At 42.2% G+C, this 21,005-nt stretch overlaps 1 protein-coding gene across 3 annotated transcripts in view; it reads right to left on the bottom strand.

Annotated features, from left to right (window-relative positions):
- Positions 1 to 20,498, bottom strand: part of TBC1D12 (TBC1 domain family member 12) — a 45,082-nt gene extending 24,584 nt beyond the window's left edge. Inside the window, exons 1-2 of one of the 3 annotated variants that reach the window (XM_055720696.1) lie at positions 19,498 to 20,498; positions 1,755 to 1,878 (exon numbers count right to left, since the gene is read on the bottom strand). In XM_055720696.1, the coding sequence (XP_055576671.1) occupies positions 1,755 to 1,878; positions 19,498 to 20,339 (966 nt within the window). In that variant the 5' untranslated portion in view covers positions 20,340 to 20,498. The remainder of the gene's footprint in view (positions 1 to 1,754; positions 1,879 to 19,497) is intronic. The other 2 variants (XM_055720694.1, XM_055720695.1) reach the window with 2 other exon arrangements.
- Positions 20,499 to 21,005: the final 507 nt, after the last annotated feature.

Genomic DNA, 21,005 nt, shown 5'->3' on the forward strand with positions numbered 1-21,005 from the left:
AGCTAAAAAATAAATTAAAAGCTGAAAATATTAGCTACGCATTACTCAAGATTATATAAATCCAATATTGACTCTAATCCGGCAACTATTATAACAAAATAGCTAGGACCAACTCAATTATGTTTAAAGACATAAAATATTATTTTAGTATATTTGCTTTTCTGCCACTTTGGAGAAGTTAAAAAAATAGGAACGCTACAGTTTAAAAGCAGAACGGTCACTGACTGAAACAGGATAAAAAAATACGACTCTTTCTGCAGATTATGACTTGGTCTGCAGAACAAACATCATTACTAGAAAATGGGAAGCAGATGACTAGTAGCATTGTGCATACTCTCCATTTCTCAGGATGGAAGAGACATCTGGATGTTTACCACAGTATTTTCATAGTGCAAGGCCAAGAGCATTCATCTGCAAGCAAACTAAGAACACTTGCCCTCTCCCACCCAAAAAGGGAAACCATTTAAATAAGGAAAACTGTATAGGAAAAATGTTGAAAAAGCATTCAGTTCACTTACAGTAAATCATAGAATGGTTTGGGTTGGAACGGAACTCTAAAAGTCATCTAGTCCAACCCCCAAGACTGCACTTTCTGTAATCTCATCATTTTCCTACAACATTTTATTGTGTGACAAGTCCCATTACATTGAAGTCCTTCAAAAGGAACCTCTTGTTTTTCACTTTAGTTGCTCCCAAAAGGCCCTCTTCACCACGAAGGTCCTTCTAGAAGATGGCTGAACACTGCTTCATTCACAGCCATTTGCACCTGCCAAACACATCAGCTTACAGGGAATTTAAGGAAGGAGACAGAGACAGCAGCTCTCAAGAGATTCAAGTTACTGTTTTTAGCAACACAAAGGACATTCAGATTTCTTATATCAACAAATCTTTAAACTTCAGAATCACATCTACATCACTAAATGCTCATCTTTAAAGACTATGCCATTTTATTATTACTTATCAAATTAAAGACAGCCTGCACAAGCACAAGTATATGAAAGTGCAACTTTGTATCAGAGAAAGGAAATCAGAGTTACCTGTCTGTCGTACCCCAGTAACTCCAGAACTAGTTCAACTTACACTACTATTTTGAAACAAAAATATCTTGAGTGAGAGTGAAAGTATAAATGAAACAAGATTACTTGTTTCAGAATTCTAAACAATTTGTCACAAGTTACCCAGATAGTAAGCCTTCCAGGCAAGGAGGACTATGGAAAGATGAGTCAGGGGGTGGGAATCAGTTTCATTACACTAGAATATCCAAGAACACATTGAGAAGATAAATTTAGCTAGACTAATATTTATCTTGAAAAATTGAATATACAAATATGACTGTGGTTTTACTTCACAGAACAGGCAAAAGTAACTCAAAACTGAACTTCATAAAGGAAGCTTAAACTATTTCACAATCACTTTACCATTAAAAAAATCGTAGCATAGCATGTTAAATAAGGCAAGGTTTTATAGGAAATTAATAACATTCTGATGTTTTTGACCAAAACAGCTTAAACACTTTTTTGAGAACATGTATCACCTTTTTATAATCACTGAGATGTACTGAAGAATGCACTAGATAATCATAAAACTCAAACTCCTCAGTAACTACTATTGTTCAGACAAAGCCCCAAATGAGCCTTCCCAGAGCACGCCCTGGTTGTATAGTAACAACGTGGAGATAACAGCACAGAACTGCAATATTTAATTACTATTTTTTTTACAGGTTTTGTACCTAGAGTTGTGTGAAGTTTACTTACCTGCTGAATAATTTTGGAATCTTTTGGAAGGTTTTCCCTTGGTGGGACTTTTCCGAACAACTTCCAACCAGGAGCGCTTTGGACAGCAGGCTTGAGTTCCTTCGTCCTTTTAGTGAAAAAGTTTCTGAAAAGAGAGAAGGATTTTCTTTTTGTTTATTAAAAGCATATAAACAAATGATATTTGTACACACTTACATTTCTTTAAAACAAGTTCACCACTCTAGAGATTTACTACTCAGCAAACGCATAGTGTGCTACCTCCTTAGCTTTCTATTATACTTTAAAATAACTAACTCAAAGTGGAGCAGCTTTCATTACAGGTGCTTTGATGCCAATATTTGTGTTTAACACTCAGTTTTACCTCTGAATTCAAAGACACTTTATGCAATATCAGAGCTCTTTTAATAATAACGGACACTTCCTTAAATGTAAGTTCACAGCATGCAACAGCTCTGGACTTTTGCTTGGGGTTTGTTTCAGTGTATCTTACAGAGATATTTGAAGACTGAAAAGAAAGCAGCTGGAAATCACTGTGTAACTTATAGATTTGAAAACAAATGGCGAACCATTATTTCTGCTAACATTTTCTGCAATCTTCACACCTTCAACTTTCATAACATGGGCTAGAAAATCAGGGAACATGCACAGAAGATTCAGTTTAGCAGATAACCTTTGCCAGTGCCTAAAGCAATTACACTCAAATAGGCAGATGACTGCATTGTGCTATCACTTCTTAGAAAGCCAACCAACACAAGAACATATTAGCAACCATTTATCTAGATACAAGGCTGTACTATATTTGATTCCGACCACAAGCTCCCACAGAGCATGCTAAGTACAAGTGCTTTGAAAATTAAAGTGTATTTATTCTGAATGTTGGAAAACCACTTTCCAAAAACTTATGAATAACTGAGAGGGATTAAAAGTTCAGTAGTCTGTAAGGTTATTTTTCAGGATGCTTATAAGTTGACCTCTGGTGAACAGAAGAGGGGCCACCTTTATTGGGAGATGGTTTTGTGTAGTGCTGACCAGCTAACCGCGTATGTTCACACTCTTCCTCTGGAAAGTATATTCTTCACTTAAAGTATTTGCTGTATTTTTAAATACATTTCCTTATCAAATTGAACACAGTCATGTCTGTGCACAGAAAAGTCTCTTGGCTTGGCCCAGATAGAAGCAGCATGATACAACAACCACAGTCTGTCTGAAAACTGCACAGTTGCTCTTACATCCCAGTGCTGCCAGGGTTTCTGACCAGGCAGCATAGTTTTACAATTAGGAACTGTTAGCATTTCTAAGACGTTGTATAGCTTTCAAATACAAACTATCTTTTCAGTTCCCAGAATGGTTTTGTTCTTTGGGAAACAAGCAAATGCCTGTCACAAAACCCCCTTCTGTGCAAGTTTATGTGAATGGACTCTACAGATACTTGTGTGTAGTTGAAGCTCTAGCCACCAAAAACCAGCAAGCTGGGGAGAAGAAGTAGACGCTGAAAAAATGTGGAAATCTCCCAAGAACTAGTAAGCTCAAGACTAACAGTCCTGTGGAATCCAGGAGAACCTAGAAACTCAGAACACCAAGACTCTCCTTGCTCTGTCCAAGGCCACCAGCACACACTACCATCAACAACAGCTTGCTAAAGAAGAGGAAAAAGACTGCATTCAAGAAAGCAGCAGCTGCTATAGGCAGGCAGGGGGTATGGAATTACATATACACCTGATGAAAGACAGCACCCTAAGAGATTTTTTTTGAACACTCACACAGAAGCTCTCAGTGCATCAGTACACCCTGCTACTTCTGTGGAGGTCTCCCAGCTGTTCTTCCAACCCAGTAAGTGAGTAAGCACGTTTGGGAATAATTGCTTTCACTGTATGAATATTTACCTGCTATTAATAGAATCAAGCTGTTGCTATTAATAGCACTTAATTAATACAAGGTGTACTAGTAAGCATTGGTTCTGATCCACACATCCCACAACTGTTCCCACCAGTGAAATTTGCAATATCTTATTCCAGCCCTGTGGAAGCAAACTAAGTATCCACAACACCAAACTAGTGGTTTCTGACACATGACCTGGAAGGAAGGACTGATGAAAATGCCAAGCCATGTACCAACATCTGACAGTCTCTTTTGTTCTCTAGTCGGTCCCAGAACTGCATACCATTAGTGAAATGAACAGGTCCATCCATAAAGAAAAAAAAAATACAAAAAGTGTGCTTAGTAAACAACAAAGGCTCATTTCACAAGTACAGGACATGTTTTACAGTGTTTTACGTTGCCTTCAGGAGGGAGGAAGAAGTGTTCAAAGACCCATCAAGAAAACCAGACAAAGTATCCTAAAGACAACGTCACTAAATTCTACACTACAGCCTTGCCTTAAATCTGCAACTACTGCAGCAGCTGTATTTCAGCTTAAATGGAGATTTACTTCCCCAAAAGCAGGTATGCAGGAAGATACATTCTGGAGTACCAGTCTTGAAATGCAAAAGAACTCATGCATCCTGATTTCATGGATAGCAATAACCACCTGGTCTCTGCACACACTACGGAATGCCACCATGATCACCTGGGAGTTCAGCTCCACTGCTTCTAGCACTTGTGGAAGCTGAAAGATGTATGCTTTAAACATCAATGGCAATCTGTCACTGCATCAAAGCTGTTTTATGATTAACCAGGAAGCTGGTAGATTTAAAAAGGAAAGCTTGTAAACACACAGAAGGCTTTAATAAATATTTCTGTACAAAAGATTTAGGCATGCTCATCGCTCTTATGAGATCTGGGTTTTCAAATTCTTTAAACAAATATAACATTAAAACAAACCTTTCAGAACACAGTCCCCACCATAATGAATCTCAGGGGTTTCTTTAATATTCTTTGGTGTACTGAATTAAGCAAAGGCTTGTTTCACTTTTTATGAATGCCACAAGTGAAAATACACAATTTTACTTTTATTGATTAGATATTCATTGAAGTCTGTTACTGAAGAAAGAAAAAAAACCTGGTCAAACTTTGTATCATGTCAGAATAAACCTCACCTAGGAATCCTAATCCAAGAGAAATTAATGGGAGGTTTACAAATAAGCTTTGCTGAAGATGGAAGGACACATATAATACATTGTTTTGGCAGCTAACAGTATCACATCTGATGTGTTGTTGACAACAGTAAAACCTTACAAAAGCCCTGTTAAGGAACAGCATCTGTGAATGCTTACAAGTTGCATTCACTGACTTGCAGGAAGTGTACTAGATTTGACATATTGGTTGCTGCTTAGAATATTCATGAGTTCCACTGATCCCAGGAAGTCATCCATTGAGATGGACTTAAAAGTCAGTAGCATTTTGGTATAGAATCTCAAAATCCATTTGAAAACCTCAAAATTCCTTAAAAAGAAGCCTACACTTTACAACTGAATAATGCTTTCTGTTGAAAGAACCTGTGGGATTGAAATATTAAATCAATTCATTGAATTAAGCTCTAGTTTACAAAAGCCTAGTGGAAAAGTTGCAAGGTTTTTTTCCCTGCTAGTTTTATATAACCACAATGGAACACATATTAACACTCTCAAACGACATTCAAAAATGTTTTAGTAGGTGCAATGAAAAGTTTGAAAAGTAACTGAAGTGCCACAGAATAAGAAACAATTACTGGCACATACCAAGACTTCTATTCCTAACATGGTTTGGATTACACTATACCAAAACTTACAGGCTCTGATCACAAAACTACAACAGTAGTAGTAACACCTATGAGTGGCAACACTTATTTAACAATACTGCTTCAACTATTCCTGCCTGTGCCCACAGCATCCTGCAGGAGTTTCATCATACTGAGAGTACAGTAACTCAACGATGTTAACCATTTCCACTGGTGTCATTAATGTGATGTTCTAGTAATAAAATTGCTTCTTTCCACTCTGCTTTTGCTTTTGAAATCACTCCTTTGCTGCTATTTAAGATAAATCAGTGAAATCTAAAAGCAGTTACCACTGAGTCTCAGAAGGGGATATGAGGAACTTTATATTTTAATGGGATTTGTTTGTTTGTTTGTTTCTCTTGGGGGTTTGGCTTCCTCTCCAAAAAACATGAACACAAAACTTTTTTCAGCTTTTCGAGCTAGCTATATGCCAGCCCAAGAGCATGACATATTTCCAAGTTTTAAAGGAAGTTACCGGAAAATACCAGAGACTATTACTTCAAGCTTGATCTTAAATTTCATCCAATGCCAGACTAGAAACTGGGCTGCCATATTTGCACAACAGCTACTCAAAGAAAGCTGAAGTGCTTTGAATAGCAGCAACCGTGAACATCAGCTGGGAGGAAAGGCACCAGGCTAGATAAAACTCCAGCACTCTGCCTCTAGGTACAATGGATTCACCTCTCCACAAGACCAAGTAGCCTTGCAATAGTCTTCTGTTTGACTTAAAACATCAAACTCCAATCTAGTTTCAAGCTAGATGCCATTTTGCTACCTCTTTCAGAGAGAACACATATGGATCTTCTCTTTCTACAACTCCACTGTGTGCCACTAACAACAGGCTATAAGTATTTTGCTGCTCTGTGCATCCCAATAAAACCTGAAGTTGCTTTCCTTCCCACTCCAAAGGCACATCCTTAGGTTTGAAATCTTTAACTTTGAGCCTCAACAGAGCCTGCCAGAAGAATCACCTCTAATGATTCAGAGCTCTGATGTTGTTGAGATCTGGCACTGCATTATTGGAAGCAACCAACTTCATTTACTTCCCATTTTTCCCTAAAATTCCCACTTGAGTCCAGCATTCTTAACAATAACACTTGGAAACAATGTTCACAAGCCTGTATCTGCCTTTAGTCCTCCAGCTTTAAAACCAGATATAGGTCCTGACTCATCTCTCCACTCCCTCTATAAAACTAACCCGTAGCCTTCAAATCATACATTCAATAACACTTGCAAAGTGCCAGCCCCAGTCTGGAATGCTACAGGACTAAAGGAAGTCCTTTGGTAGTTCAGCTACTCTAACCTGGTAGAGAAGCAGGAGCACGATTTGTTCTAGAACTACAAAGGAAAAAGAAAACAGTAGTTTAGAGATCTGTGAACTGCAACTAAGTTGCAAGATGGCAAGCTGAAATGCAGTCCTGGTGTGTGTAACTTACTCGCCATTGTTGAGGTACTTTTAATGTAATTGCCTAGAAAGGCACCCTCACCGTTCAGCCAATGAGTCTAGTAATGCATTTTCAATCAGATTTTTAAAAGGCATAGCAAACTCAAAGATAATTATTTAGCCAAAGCAATAGGGATCTGCCGCCTCCGCATTGAAGGAAAGGTTGCAGCATCATTCTACTTCTTATTAGGTGTTAAAAGAATCAAATCATTAGAACTCCACCTTTAGGCTCAAGCTTCCCCTGTTCTGCTGCTTTTAGTTATCTATATACAAGTTTCGGGTACAGAAGAAGGTTGGGTCTTACACCTGAGCCATTTAGGATGAGTATCAGTATGAAGCATATTTAAAATGAGCCTACCTTTCTCCAATTTGTTAACCCTGCAATTCAAGAAGTGACAAAAACCAAGTGATATCAACTACTGAGACAAGGATGTGGTGTCAGGAGAGACCATAAAACACTTAATCATCATTACTGTTACACCTGAGCAACCAAGCATGCTTCCTTACAGTTCACTTCAATTTACAAATACGTCTAGTGCTGCATCATGTTAGACAACAAAAACAACTGTGGGCATCCCTGGAAAGCAATCCTTGCAAAATGTGAAGCATGGCACCGAAGAAACAATTTTTTCCAAATAAAATATTCAGGATTCAGGTTTATCATAGAAATGAACACTGTGTTTAAATCTTGATGCTGAAAGCCAGGCTACTATTCTCTAATTTACTTACCTTGCAAGGTAACTTTGACCTTGCTCAAGTGTTTACTTACTGATCTACAAATAAAGCAGTTCCAACAAGTGACCTCTTAAGTTATATTGGAGTACTAAAAATGACGTGTGTTGTGGGTTTTTTTGAAAAACAAATTACTGTTAAAAGATTTTTCTGACTTTTACTTTACGCACAACAATCTGGTTTAATGTAATTTTCAATCAACAATCATCTCTTCTCATTGCATCCACCTTCCAAGATCTAAGATAACAAGGAAGCACTGAGAAAACAATATCTGAAAGCCACTAGAAATTACAAGAAGAGAAGGTTGACTATATTTTCCTTTTTATTAAGCATCTAGTACCTGTTATTAGACACTGCATAAGACAACTAACTCTCTCCTGTTAAATCCAGGGAAGCAAGACACAAAACAGGAAGGAACCGGCATCACACCAAGAGCATCCTCATTCTATTGTATATAACTTTTCCTACCAGAATCACAAAGGCTTAGAGGTGGAATCCAGCATGGAATTAATGCTACAAATGAGCAGAGAGTTGTACAAAAACTAGTCTGGGCTTTCTGTTTGTTTTAAATAGTTACAAAAAGTGCAGTTAAAAACCCTGGAAGTTGTACTTCCCTGCAATAACTAAGGCACTTTAAAAATCCACTGACTCCAATAAAACCTCTGAATTTGTAAAAGGAATGTAAAGTAACAAAACTCATTAAAAACTGTACATGTATCGCAATATATCTGATTTTGCATCTCCACACAGACTAGAGTTCTGCTTATGCACACAGTCTGTTCTTACTCTATCCCTATGCCAATTTTTAAATAAGTTTCCTAGGCCTACCAAATAGGCCTATGTTTGAAATTTGTTGAAATTTTAATTAGCTGAAAAGACAAACTGATAAGGAAACTACTTACGTACCTAACAATCTTTATCCAGAGAGCTGTATCAGTGACGAGTTAGAAGAGGTATGTCCCAGGAATTGTTACAGATGCGTATTTCCTGGTATAGCATTAAAATGAATCATTTTGACTTAAAACCATACTTTCAGAAGTCTGCAAAAATTCTAAGGACCCCTTCAAGTCTGCAATTCCATATTCCTTCACGACTATAACAGAGCATGTAAGAACTGTTACATTCACACCGGTGTGTTTTTACCACATGTAAAATGCAAAAGCTGCTTAAGAACACAACATAATTTTTCTTCATACTCTTGTCTGTTCTGTTAAGGTCTTATGTGCAACAATTTGGAAATAAAAGCAGAAAAAAAAACCCCATTGCTTCATTATACACAACTAGCTCCTCTGCTTTAAACAAGACTTTTCAATAATTTACATACAGAAACAAATGTAACTCAACTCTAAGCATAAATAATGAATCATTAAAAGGAAATAAAACCTTTTTGGCTAGCCACTTACAAAGATTGCAGGGCAACAAAAGTAGGATTCTATTTTTACACTTTAAACTGTTTATATACAGTTCATAATTTGTAGGAATTGATAAAAAAAGTGTCCAAAAGTTATAACGTATGTTCAAAGTGCACACAGTAAACTATTACTTAGACCAATGGGTAAATTGTCATTGCTCCCCCGTATTTTAGATTCGAATTATATGACACTGTCCAGGAGCTATTTGCTCACTTCCACATGCTTGTATTTTCTCACATTCTTAGGTATGGCTGGAAAAGTGACATGAACATAAAAATACTAAGAGCAAATACCTCCTACTTGAAAAATATACTTTTCAACTCATTCTTTACTCTCACATTTCAACCTTAGATTTGTAACTTAATATCCAAGTGTTTTTAGGTTTAGTTTAAAATTCTTAACATGAAGATTTAGAATGAAACACTAATAAATTTAGAATTTGTTACACATTCTACATTTTTAGTTTCAGTAACTTAGACTATCACATTGAATCAAAAGGGGCTGACATTTATAGGTTGCTCTGAGCACAAGTTTCCAAGCTCTGCCCTATATTGGAGGGGAGATGACCAAACTCATTTTACAGTTCCCATCTTTCACCACCTTACTACAAGAAGCTAGACGCCAGCTTCTCTTTTAGATTTTGTTACCGCCAAACACTGATCTATTACAGGATGTTTCTAGTTTTAGCACCTTTTAGCAGTACAAAGGTCTTTTCTTTCTCTCCACACCAAGACAATCCAAAGAATATCCCAAACTACCTTCTCCAAAGGAGCTTCAATGTTTGCATCTGTAATGCTCTAGAATTACAGTCTTAAGTGCTATACAAGCAAGTTTTTGGTTTCCCCCTCTTCTCTCAAAAAATTAAAATAAGGAAACCAAAAAATCCTCACCAGAAGAACATGCATCTTCAGGAAGACCAAGCCTGCAGTATTTATTTTTTTTTTTTTAATGAAACTGACATTTGTGTTGATGTTACTGATCAACTAAAGCCTCAGCTACTATTAGGCGCACCTGAAATCTAATGAACTGCCAAAGAGTAGCTGGTAAGCGTTAAGGGGCAGGGAAGAAGAAAGTTTCTCACCTCTTAGAGAGGACACAAAAATGAACACAACTATTACGGCACTGCAACAAAGAGCCTAAATTAGATCAACCCTATTGCTCCAGCTCCTAGTTGATACCCATTCCAAAATGGATTTACAAATTCTGCTGGCAAAACAGCTTTACTGCAGGTACACAAACACTTGGGAAGTTGAGTTGAAAGCATTTAGCAGTATTACCGAACACTTACTGGTAAACTGTATTTTAACTGGCTACATTATACTCTTAAAGAGCTGCTGCACAGGTTAGCTTTAGGAACAGGCTCAAGCATTCAAAAGTGTATGCAAACAAGCAGACACACATGCAAGGTAATAGACATGGTTAAATTTCACAATGCTCAAATACAAGAAGAGTAGAAGGAAGATAATCAGTGTGGAGCTCTATGCCAAACTATTCTATCATCTTCATATTTAGTCTGACAGTTCAGCAGCTATTTTGACACTACATCAAACACCATGGTCAATCTTCGGTAATAACAATCGAATGTCACTTGCCCACAGAATCTAAACCAAAATCCTAGGTCACAGCTGCAAGACATGAAGAATTGCTACCAGTTGACTCCAGATGTTCTGCTATTTCTTGCATGGCCAGGAATACCTAGCCAGCAACATACCCTAAGCAAAACAGTGCTGGAAGAATAAGACCCCTTCCTCTCACACGCACACGTAATGACCAAGCTGTTTCAGCTTCGCTAAGGAGAAGCCCATGTTCGCTTCCTTTCACCAGTAATGTCCTGCGCCCCCTTCTGCTGCATCAATTCAGAGACTCTCCATACCTTGCATGTCAATTCAACTCACTAATCCCACAGAAAACCATCCACATTTTTTCACTCCCCAGCTTAATGAGCTGCAGCAGCTCACAGAGGATCAAATAAATACCAGAAGCAGGGAAGAGACATTCCCTTTGTTTCCTGACAATAGCAAATTCTTCAGTCGGTTCCCCAAGCTATCTCACAGAAGTACTACCTAATGAAGCAAACTACCTAAAACTGTTCTGGTAGTGACTCACTTCCAGTCAAGACTAAACACACCAGCTTTATCAGGTCAGTCACTATACCTGTAGTCCAAATGTTCCTATATGATGTTTTCAAGCCAAAGGTGAGAAAGATTTCCAGCCTTTGACACAGCTCACAAAGTCTGTGAACTGTAAGTTCATATACATGGCAGAGTTTTTAGAAGACTGTGTCCCAGGAGATGGTGATGCTTACTACTCTAATCAGCCTGGTTATACCTGAGTTAATGTTTTTCCCTTCTGGTCCCAGACAGAACACCTGTAGAGCACTCAATTGTGTAATACAGTACTACGAAGTACTACCATACTACTTTTGTAGTCACTCAGCGTATCAGGTTTCTGCTGCAGTTAGCAATTCACAATATACTCTATGTCACTGCTTCAGTGATAAATTACAGAAATACTACAAAATGCAAGAATCCATTTTTGATCTGCTAAGACAGCTGATATTAATATTTAAAAGCCTGATCCCTTTCAGTTTTGCTTCACGGCTTTTTACAATGTGAGGAAGAAATTTCCCCATCTACCATTCTGCTGCCTACAGAATTTGAGGAATAGGAAGGAACTTGCAAAATACCCAAAGCTTACAACAACAAGCTAGAATCATAGAATCATTTAGGTTGGAAAAGACCCTGAAGATCATCTAGTCCAACCGTAAACCTAATGCTGCCAAGTCCACCACTAAACTATGCCCCTAAGCACCACATCTACATGTCTTTAAATACCTCAAAGGATGGGGACTCAGCCACTTCCCTGGGCAGCCTGTTCCAATGCTTGACAACTCCTTCAGTGAAGAATTTTTTCCTAATATCCAATCTACACCTCCCCTGGTGCAACATGAGGTTGTTTCCTCCCACCCTATCACTTTTTACCTGGGAAAAAAGAAGAGCCAAACACCCATCTCACTGCAGCCTCCTTTTAGGTAGTTGTAGAGAGCAATAAAGTCTCCCCTCAGTCTCCTTTTCTCCATCCTAAATAACCTCAGCTCCCTTAGCCACTCAAAGCAGAAATCCTTTGTGCTCTGGAATCTCCACTGCTTCCCATCTCACAGCTACCAGATGCCCGAGCACCTTTGGTAGTTCATGGTTTGCTTGTGTTTTTTAAAACATTCTGGCATCCAGCATACAAACAGCTTCATTATTGCCCAACAGCAAGACAGTCAAGACCCTACATTAATGGATGCATTAGGCAACTAAAGCAATACAGGCAGGACTGAGCTTTGAGGGATCTGAGACCTGGTCAGGTCCAAGCTTTCCCTGCTACAGAAAGCAGAGGAGCCAGCATCAACAACTCTACTGTTCTTGGAGCACAAGAAAGATGCGTAAAGTATACCCTTCTCCCATTGCATCTTCCTCAGCACATCAAACCAGATCTGTGGCAGAGGCGGCAACCGCAAGCCTGGCTTTCCGTGGCTCCAGCAGAGGCAGAAGTGCTGCAGACGTTTTGTTCTTCTCAATATCTCTGGTGTCTTTTCTCCTTTACTTCTAGGCAATTGCTTAGTTTGCCTATCCCTAGAGCTGGCCTTCAGGAAATTTTAGATCAACAGAACTGTCCTAGGTGAGGGGAGCCAACAAGGCAGCTTTTATTATACTACATGATCAAGAGACTCTTTCAATTACCTGAGAGCACGTTAAATAAAAGTTCCCAATATAACAATGGAAATCGAACATGATACCTTCTTAATAAAGGAGTACCTTGAAAAAGGATGGAGAAAAACTGAGAAGAGCTTCATCCTATAGGCTACAGGTACTATTTTCAGGAAAGGAATTTTCAAGAAACCCAGCCTGAGTGTTTGGCTCTCAAGTTCTGGAACAATAAAATCATCTATGACCATCAAAACTAGTTTTCTACTAATTAGAGTCATAAGTTCACCCACAGAACATCCATCCACCTCTCACACTGCTACCCCTGGGCCAGGTCAGAAGCAATATGCTCTGCAGGTGGTTTGCACAGCTTACTGGTTTCTGCAAACACAGAGGCAAATCAGCAGAGTTCATCTTTTGCAGGCTCTCCTTATGCTCAGCCTTCATTCAAAAACCTGTGAGATTTTTATATTTGAGTCCTCTTAGTCTCAGAGAAGTTTGACTGAACCTGGCTAACAGGCTACAGTATTAGCGAGATCAGGCAGTAACTGCCTAAGCTTCACTTCCTTAGAAAGCAGTAATAAAAAGGCTGAGAAGCACAGCACAGCCCCAGGATAAGAAGCTTAAAGCAATGCCTACCACCCAGCCTAACAAACTTAGTCTTTCGCCAGCTGAACAACAAACAAGACCAATAAGGGATAAAAAAGGATAGGCTTTATATCATAAACATCTCAGCAGTTCCCAGCAACTGATGAGAGGAATAAAAGTTTTTGCATCCATGTGAATGAAACGTGACCAAAACCCTTAAACTCCTTTTTTATTCTTAAACAATCAAGACAAAATAGCCTAATGAATAATGGAACAGCCAGGAGAGCAAAAGCATAAAACTATCATTTTCTTAGAGGCCAGCTGTGATTAAAGCTACCTCCTTTGGTTGTTGTTGTCCATGTAAAACATTCTCCTTTTAGTCATAGCCTATTCAGAAGGGAGTCCCATTCACTTTGTCACACTACTATCAATATACTGAGTCTGTAAGAAATTCTGGGACACAAACTAAGCAGAAGAGAACAAGTAATGAAAAAGACCTTCTGTGAAATGAATTGGGTGAGAAGAGACTTTCAGGTCAAGTGTGAATGCCTCTGTAGAACACTCCTTAGCAAAACAAGCTATGACTCCAACAGTTTGTAGCGCACACTAAACAACAGATTCAGCTGTTCAGCTTCCAAAAAGACCACACACAACCCCCAAAAAGAATTAACAGCATGAGTTTAAGGAGAATTTACTTCAGGAAAAATCCTATTAGACTTAAAAGACTCCCTGTACAAATATATGTACCAACATGAAATACTACACGGTCTATGAAGAAGAGCAGAGAAATTGCTAATAATACTTTGGGTAGTTTAAATCCATGAAGATTATATGTATGGCTCTAAGGTCTTAGAAGTAGTATCTATTTAGTCAGCTTTTTAGAGGAGAAAAAAACCACACAAACAAAAAAAGATGGGCTGCAGACAGAAGTTGGAGCAATATAGCAATCCAACACCTATCCAGAGCTAAACGAGCATACAGTTCCTTCCATTTGTACACCTGAAATTTAGCTTTGGTTTGCTACTCAGCAGACATCGTAACCAAAATGGTAACACGGGTGCACAGCACTTTACATACTTATGGTGAAATACCCATTACTAATGTTTTTCAGAAACACAAAACTCTCTACAAGCTATACATCATGAGGCCTGGGAGTGAAACCTTCTCAAACAGGCATTTTCAAGTCATTGACCTTGAGGACTTTCATGAACTACTTGGAACTGGTTCACTAATAAAAACAAGGCTGCAGTCGTATAGATTTAACTTGCTACTTTTCTATGTAGACAGTTATTAAAAAAATTGGGAGCAAAAAAAAAATAAAATTCTGCGCATTCATCTTCAAAGTTTGCTACAGTCCGCTTTACTCTGAAGATTACATTTACTCAAGTTGTCATTGTAGTTATTCATATGACCAAAAGCCAAAAACTGGTCGCAATGTCACAACTTCGTAAAATGAATCATTCTTAGTGAACAGCGAATGACGAATCTACAGAGAAGCTTCTCATTTTGATAACATGAACGCTTCTTCCTATTTATATCAAGTTAATTATGTCTCTAACTCGGGGAAATAGAATACTGTTTGAAGTTAGCCACAGATTTGGATCCAGGTGCTCTTGCCTACTTTCTCCAGTCAACTTTAATTCAAATCAATTAAAAGTAACTGCTCATTCACTTAAGTTACAAGATTGCTTAGAGAAAGAAAAAAAATAATGAAAAAGACTAATAAAGACAGAAAGGTGAAGAGTGCCCTCACAATTCTGGGGAGAAAGCTTTGTTGTATTCACTTAGCTCTCTCTCTAAAATATTGTCAGTATATTTCCTTGACCTGTTAGAAGCACTCTGTACTTTTTTTTTTTTTTTTAATCCAGACAGGGCAAAAAGGAAACTCAAAATCAAAAACAAATACACAGCTCTTTTGGTATGTCAGCAAGAACTGACCAAGATATAGACACAGGGAACAGAGGAATATAAATTAAGCATTGTGAAGTGCCCCCATCAATATGTTCTCTGATCTTTACACAAAGAGAAGGTTTAAAAGATCTGTTGGAACTAGGGCAGCTCATTTCCCACTTGACTCTCACTTTTGACCAAAACTTCACAAAACTGATTTCTCCTCCATAGATGCACAGTATATCCCCTGCAGTTTCATGCTGATTTATGAAACAGAAAAGGTCTGCATACAAAGAGAAACATCCACAAGATGCAACTGTAGACTAGGTATACGTCTATATAGTGCAAAAAGCTGCAAGTGCTACTTAGCAATAAATTCAAATATTAACTACAGATCGAGAGACATTAACTATGTACACAAGTAACAACATTCAGGAAAGTGAACTTCTCTGCAACTCTCCAGTCTCTGTCAAGGACATTTAAAGGAACAAGAAGATTAGCAGCTTTTGAAGACCTACTTACTTACTGAACCACAGAACTGTGTTTACAAAGAGGGGGAAAAAGGTGTGGGCTTCAGTGCTTTCTCAGTTCTTTGTTCCTACATATACTGACTCCCTTCAACTTTCCATCATCTCCCCAAGTGAAGATTTTATAAAACCTCTGGACAATAAGCACAACCTTTCTGGGTGAGGAAGGATGAGACTAAAGACAGTTTTTATAAGCATGTGTGCCAACTACCATACATGCTTACAATCATTACACCTACTGCTCACAGCACATCCTAAAGACCTATGAGAAGTGTCAGTTATGAATTAAGCTCTCCGCAATTTCATCAGGAAACCTTGTTAGATTAACTATGAAAAACAAGTGTTTGGGAAAATGGTGCTTTACTACAGCATAAGTATCGCTGCTGTTGTCAACAATAAGCCTTGAATCCAGGAGTGAGAAACTTTGCCAACTACCAGATACCTGAATTTATCTGCTAAATACACCATTCAGAAAGGAACAAGCTGAGAAGATACCTGGTACCTACATGTAGAACTATGAAGTATAATTCATCTTTAAAAGAAGTTCAGAAACACTGTGGCTTTATCTCAGCTCTGGAATACTCACTGCTGCTTGCCCTTCTTGGTTTACTGTTCTGTTCAGTATGTGCTGCTTTGAGGGATAAAGAATACTGCCATCAAGGTAATCATCACAGCTTTAATTCAACTGTCCACAGAACATTCCTGCTCACTGAACCACCTGTACCCAACAGCAATCCACTGGGGCTACCCAAAAGTGACCCAATAACGAAGTAACAGAGTGTTGCACTTAGAAGCTGCTATGTAAGACCACGAACCAGAAGAACAGTGCCTATATAGGATTGTATTATGAATCATACACAAGAGTACGAAGCAGTGACAGGTGACTTTCAAGAAGCCACTTAATGCTCTGACCATAACAGTAGCACAGTGGAGACAAGTGACCATAGTCATGCAGTTTTCCTTGCCACGGCACTCTGCTCCACATACCTCTCATTTACTTGAGGCATCCCACTTCACATGCTGAGAGAAACAAAGAGGTAGAACAAAAAGACAGCAAAAACAATTATTTTTAAGTTAAAAGTTGTCAGCATTGATTTGACAGGCTTAATAATTTGGCACAAATACAACTTAAGATCCCAGGGCCAAATATTACACCTAATACTTACCTGAGAAAAAAGCTTTAATCGTTGATGTAAACTTCCCCATGATCTTAGAATAATTATTACTGACAATCTCGAGGGCGCATCCATTCTTCCTGTCATAGAGCTGTGGCAAGATGCTGCTGTTAATAGCTCCTTGCTTTTTCCCCTACCTCACCTCATCAGTTTCTCCTCTGGTTCAGTGAAACAAAGACAATTAAGACTGATGATTTCAAAGAACTGCAAAACAGGGGCTAGTCTAATAACTGAAGAGCTGGGAACAAGCAGCTGGAAACAGCAGCCTCCTAACCAGTATCTGCCCAGTCAGACAAACCATTTGGTCATGACAACTGCAACAATGAAGCTTTCACACTGAAGGCAGCGGCACTTCCCCATCGCCTTCTCTCATTTTTTAAATAACAGCAAGAAACGTCCACCTTTTAAAAGAATCTCCATATAATTATGACTATTAGAAGAAACAATGGGAGCTACCAAATTCTGACCAGTTTGTAAAGAGCATTACAAGTGCAAAACATCCTATGTAAGATGCTTCAGGCTGCTGAACTACCCGTGTTTAGCACTTCCAGTACATTTTCTTGTACACTGTGGGAGCCAGTACAAATTCTGACAAAACACGAGTTGTTCTCTCTTAGCAGGTACGTATGCTAGAACGTACGCTAGAACGGCTACTCAGTACAACTAAACTTTGGGGAGCAACGTCACTTATGGCTCTGTGCTCATTCAAAAATATAAGCAACCATCTGCTGAGAAGCTTCTCAAAGAGGTACAGTCGTTACCAACATTCAATCAGAGGATATTTTTTATACAGTTTGAGTCCTCATTATTGAGAGCCAAGGTATTTCTCTAAGAACTAGAGAGAAATCCACTTACCATAGCAACTATCAGTTTTGAACGAATCTGAGCAGCTAAAGAAAGTGAGAAGTCTAAGCTTTTAAAGTATCATAAATAGTTCAGAACACAGGAACTAACTACTCAAAAAATTATGGAAGTTTTATTACCAGTTTTCTAAGCAATGGAGACTACAAATTCTAGTATTACTGTATCTACAGACAAATCTATCTAGGAAGAAAAGTCTAGGGTAGTTTTTAAAACAAACAAAAAAAATCAGTAAAAGTGGCCTTTTATTAGTGGATCTCATTTTGGCTGCTCAGACGACACGAGCTGTAACTAAGGCACTTTTTGAACATATAGGCAGAGCTGAAGGTAAAGCCTCTACAGCCAATAATGCTCACCAGGCCAAATGCACAAGAGGCACAGCCAGCTGAGCCAGTCAGGGGCTACAAAACTGTCTCTCTGGCAAATCCTTTTTTTTCACTGAGGTGTCAGCAGTATAGCTTTTACCAGGATAGAAGCAATTAAATTTTTCCACGTATTACCCAAGACTTCACTGAAAACAGCAAACGTCAGTGTATACTGTGACAACTTCTACTGCACAGCAAGGTCAGTCTTCTCTACCAGGAAAATTCTCCAGCATTTCATTAAGCTATCACTCTGGGGCAAAAAGCAACAAGTACCAATGTTACTGGTCAAAGTGTTCAACTAATGAGACAAAGGAAAAGTAATATGCTGCAGTCCACATAACATGGTAACATGGGGGGGGGGGGAGCAGGGTGTCCTGGGAGGGAAGAACACTAATAGTGGGACTAGCGAGACATCTGTCAACCCATCCTTGAAACAAAGTGGAGGCATCAAACTTACCCTGCAACTGCCACTATCCTTATCCGCAGGCAGGAATCCACCTCTCCCTTTCCTGAGGGTTAGCAGAAGGAGCCTATTTCTCAGTTTGGGATCCTGCCTTGACATCAGACATCTCCTATATAAATTCTTCAGTGAATAGATTTAATCTCACTCTGTTTTCTCAAAACACTAAGAGACCTGCTGTGCTATTGGATTGACTGCCACAACAATAACTATAACCCCGGGGTTTTGGAGAATCAGAACTATTAGAAGTTTGAAAATTAAACTCCCCTCTCCAAACGTAATGAAAGTAATATAGAGTACACTATAAACTATTATAGTAAAGATACATCTCCTATGTAGTATGTTAAAGAGTGAGTGATGCTGGATGTTGAACAATTTTTGATTTTGTGCTAGAAACCCAACAGAAGCCCAATTAATCCTAGCTCAAAGCCCAGTCCTTTGAAACCCTGCGCGCCACGCTTTGGAATAAATAAGTAAACTGTGCCTACGCTATCAACAAGCAGCAAAAGCTTTACGAGCCTTTGCAACTCCCATGTTGACTCTCAAAATCACCCGAAAGTAGCTTCCAATACCAACAGATTTCACCTTATTCCGCCAGCAGTTTCAGCAGAACCACGGCGCTCCCCCGGAGCAGGAAGCAATCCCAGTGGGAACTCCACGTAGCCCCCGCAGGAGCGCCGCGCAGCACACCACCCTCCGCAGCGGCATTTGCTCGGTGGCGAAGGAGCCCGTGGGGGCAGGCACGGCCCCCGCCCGGCCAGCAGGACGGCGCCGCTGACCCCGCCGCGGTCCCCCGGCCAGCCCAGCACCTCCCGCCGCCGACCGGCCCGCCAGCCCCCAGACCCGCCCCGAGGCCGGGCGCTGCCGGGGCGCCGGTACCGGCCCCGCCGCCCGCTCCTTTACCTGGTGAAGAACTCGGCAAAGCTGCTGCCGGCGCCGGCGATGCCCGCCCGCCGGGCCCTCTCCGCCGGCTCCTGTGGCGGCGCCGGGGCCTCGGCCGCCGTCCCTCCGTGGGGCAGGTGCTCCGGGGCGCTGCGGCGGCGGCTCACCTCGTAGGTGTTGCGGGTGTTGAGGTTCACGTCCGTAAAGGCGAGGGGCGCCGCCGGCAGGGCAGCGGGCTCCGCCCGGCCCCGGGAGGTCCGCACGCCGGGGGCGGCCTGCGCCCGGCTGCCGGCGTCGTCCCCCGGGCCGAGGGGCAGCGGCGAGGGGCTGCCGGCCGCCGCCCCCCCGCGCCGCTCCGCCTCGCCCCGCAGCCGGCAGCTCCTCAGCGGCTCGTCCAAGGCGGTTCCCCCGGGGCCGCCGCCGCCCCCCGGGCCGGGCGGACAGGGGAGGCAGCCCCCGTTCTGCAGTTTCGCTTCCTCCGGCCCCGGCTCACCCCGGCCCGGCTCGGCCCGTCCTGCCCGAGGGGGCGGCGACGACGGCGGCGGCTCCTCCGGCGGCGGCAGCAGCAGGAAGCCGACGTCCCCGTTGGTCATCCTCCCGCGGGGGCCCACGGCGTAGGCGGCCCCGTTGGCGGGCTTCTCCGGGCAGCGCTTCCCGCCCGCCGCCGCGACGGGGCCGAGCGCCGCCAGGTACCGCTGCAGCAGCCGTTCCTGCCCCGGCCCGCCGCTCCGCCGGCTCAAGCCCCGGTTCCCATCCCGCTCCCCGTCCTCCTCCTCCTCCGCCGCCTCCTCCGCCGCCTCCTGCCGGCCCGCGGGAAGCACAGCTGCGCCGCCCGGAGCTCCGGCATCGTCCGGCCCCACCATTTGCCGCCGCGGAGCCCCGGGGATGCCAGCGGCACAGCGGGGCGGGGGCGCGGCCCCCCCGGCGCGGCGGGGGCCGAGGGGGGCGGGGCGCGCGCGTTCCTCCGCACCGGCGGCGCCGCGAGCGCTGGCAGCCGGCGCCGCTCACCGCGTCGGACAGCGGCCTCGGCGGGGGGGCAGCGGGCCCGGCTCACGCAGGCGCACGGCGCCGGCGGAGGCCCTTCCCCCCGGAAAGTCACCATAGAGAGGCAGGGCCGGGACAGCGCGCCCGCCCCGCCACCCCACCCCCCCGCAAACCACATCCGGGACCATAGAGATGCCAACTAGACAGGATCTGCCCCGCCAGAGCGGTGCCTCGGAGGCCGCTTCCCCCACCCCCCCGTTACCGTATTCCGGGTGAAGGCTGGCCCCCACGCAGCGCATACCGCATTCTGCCGGCGTGCGGCGGCGCGTCCCGGGCTCGCAGCAGGCGGCGGGGGAGCCGCGGAGCCCCGGCACCGGCTTCCCCGCGGGGCGGAGCCAGCCGCGCACCGGCCGCGGGGCGAGGCGCGGTGTCGGTGTCCCCCGGGAGGGGAGCGGGGGCGCCGGGGCGGGCAGGGGCCGCGGCCGCGCCTCGGCCGGGGGGAGGCGGCCGCGACGGCGGGAGGATGCAGCCGCGGCATCACAAGC

Source organism: Falco cherrug, chromosome 9 (genome assembly GCF_023634085.1).
Source record: "Falco cherrug isolate bFalChe1 chromosome 9, bFalChe1.pri, whole genome shotgun sequence".
NCBI lineage: Eukaryota > Metazoa > Chordata > Aves > Falconiformes > Falconidae > Falco > Falco cherrug.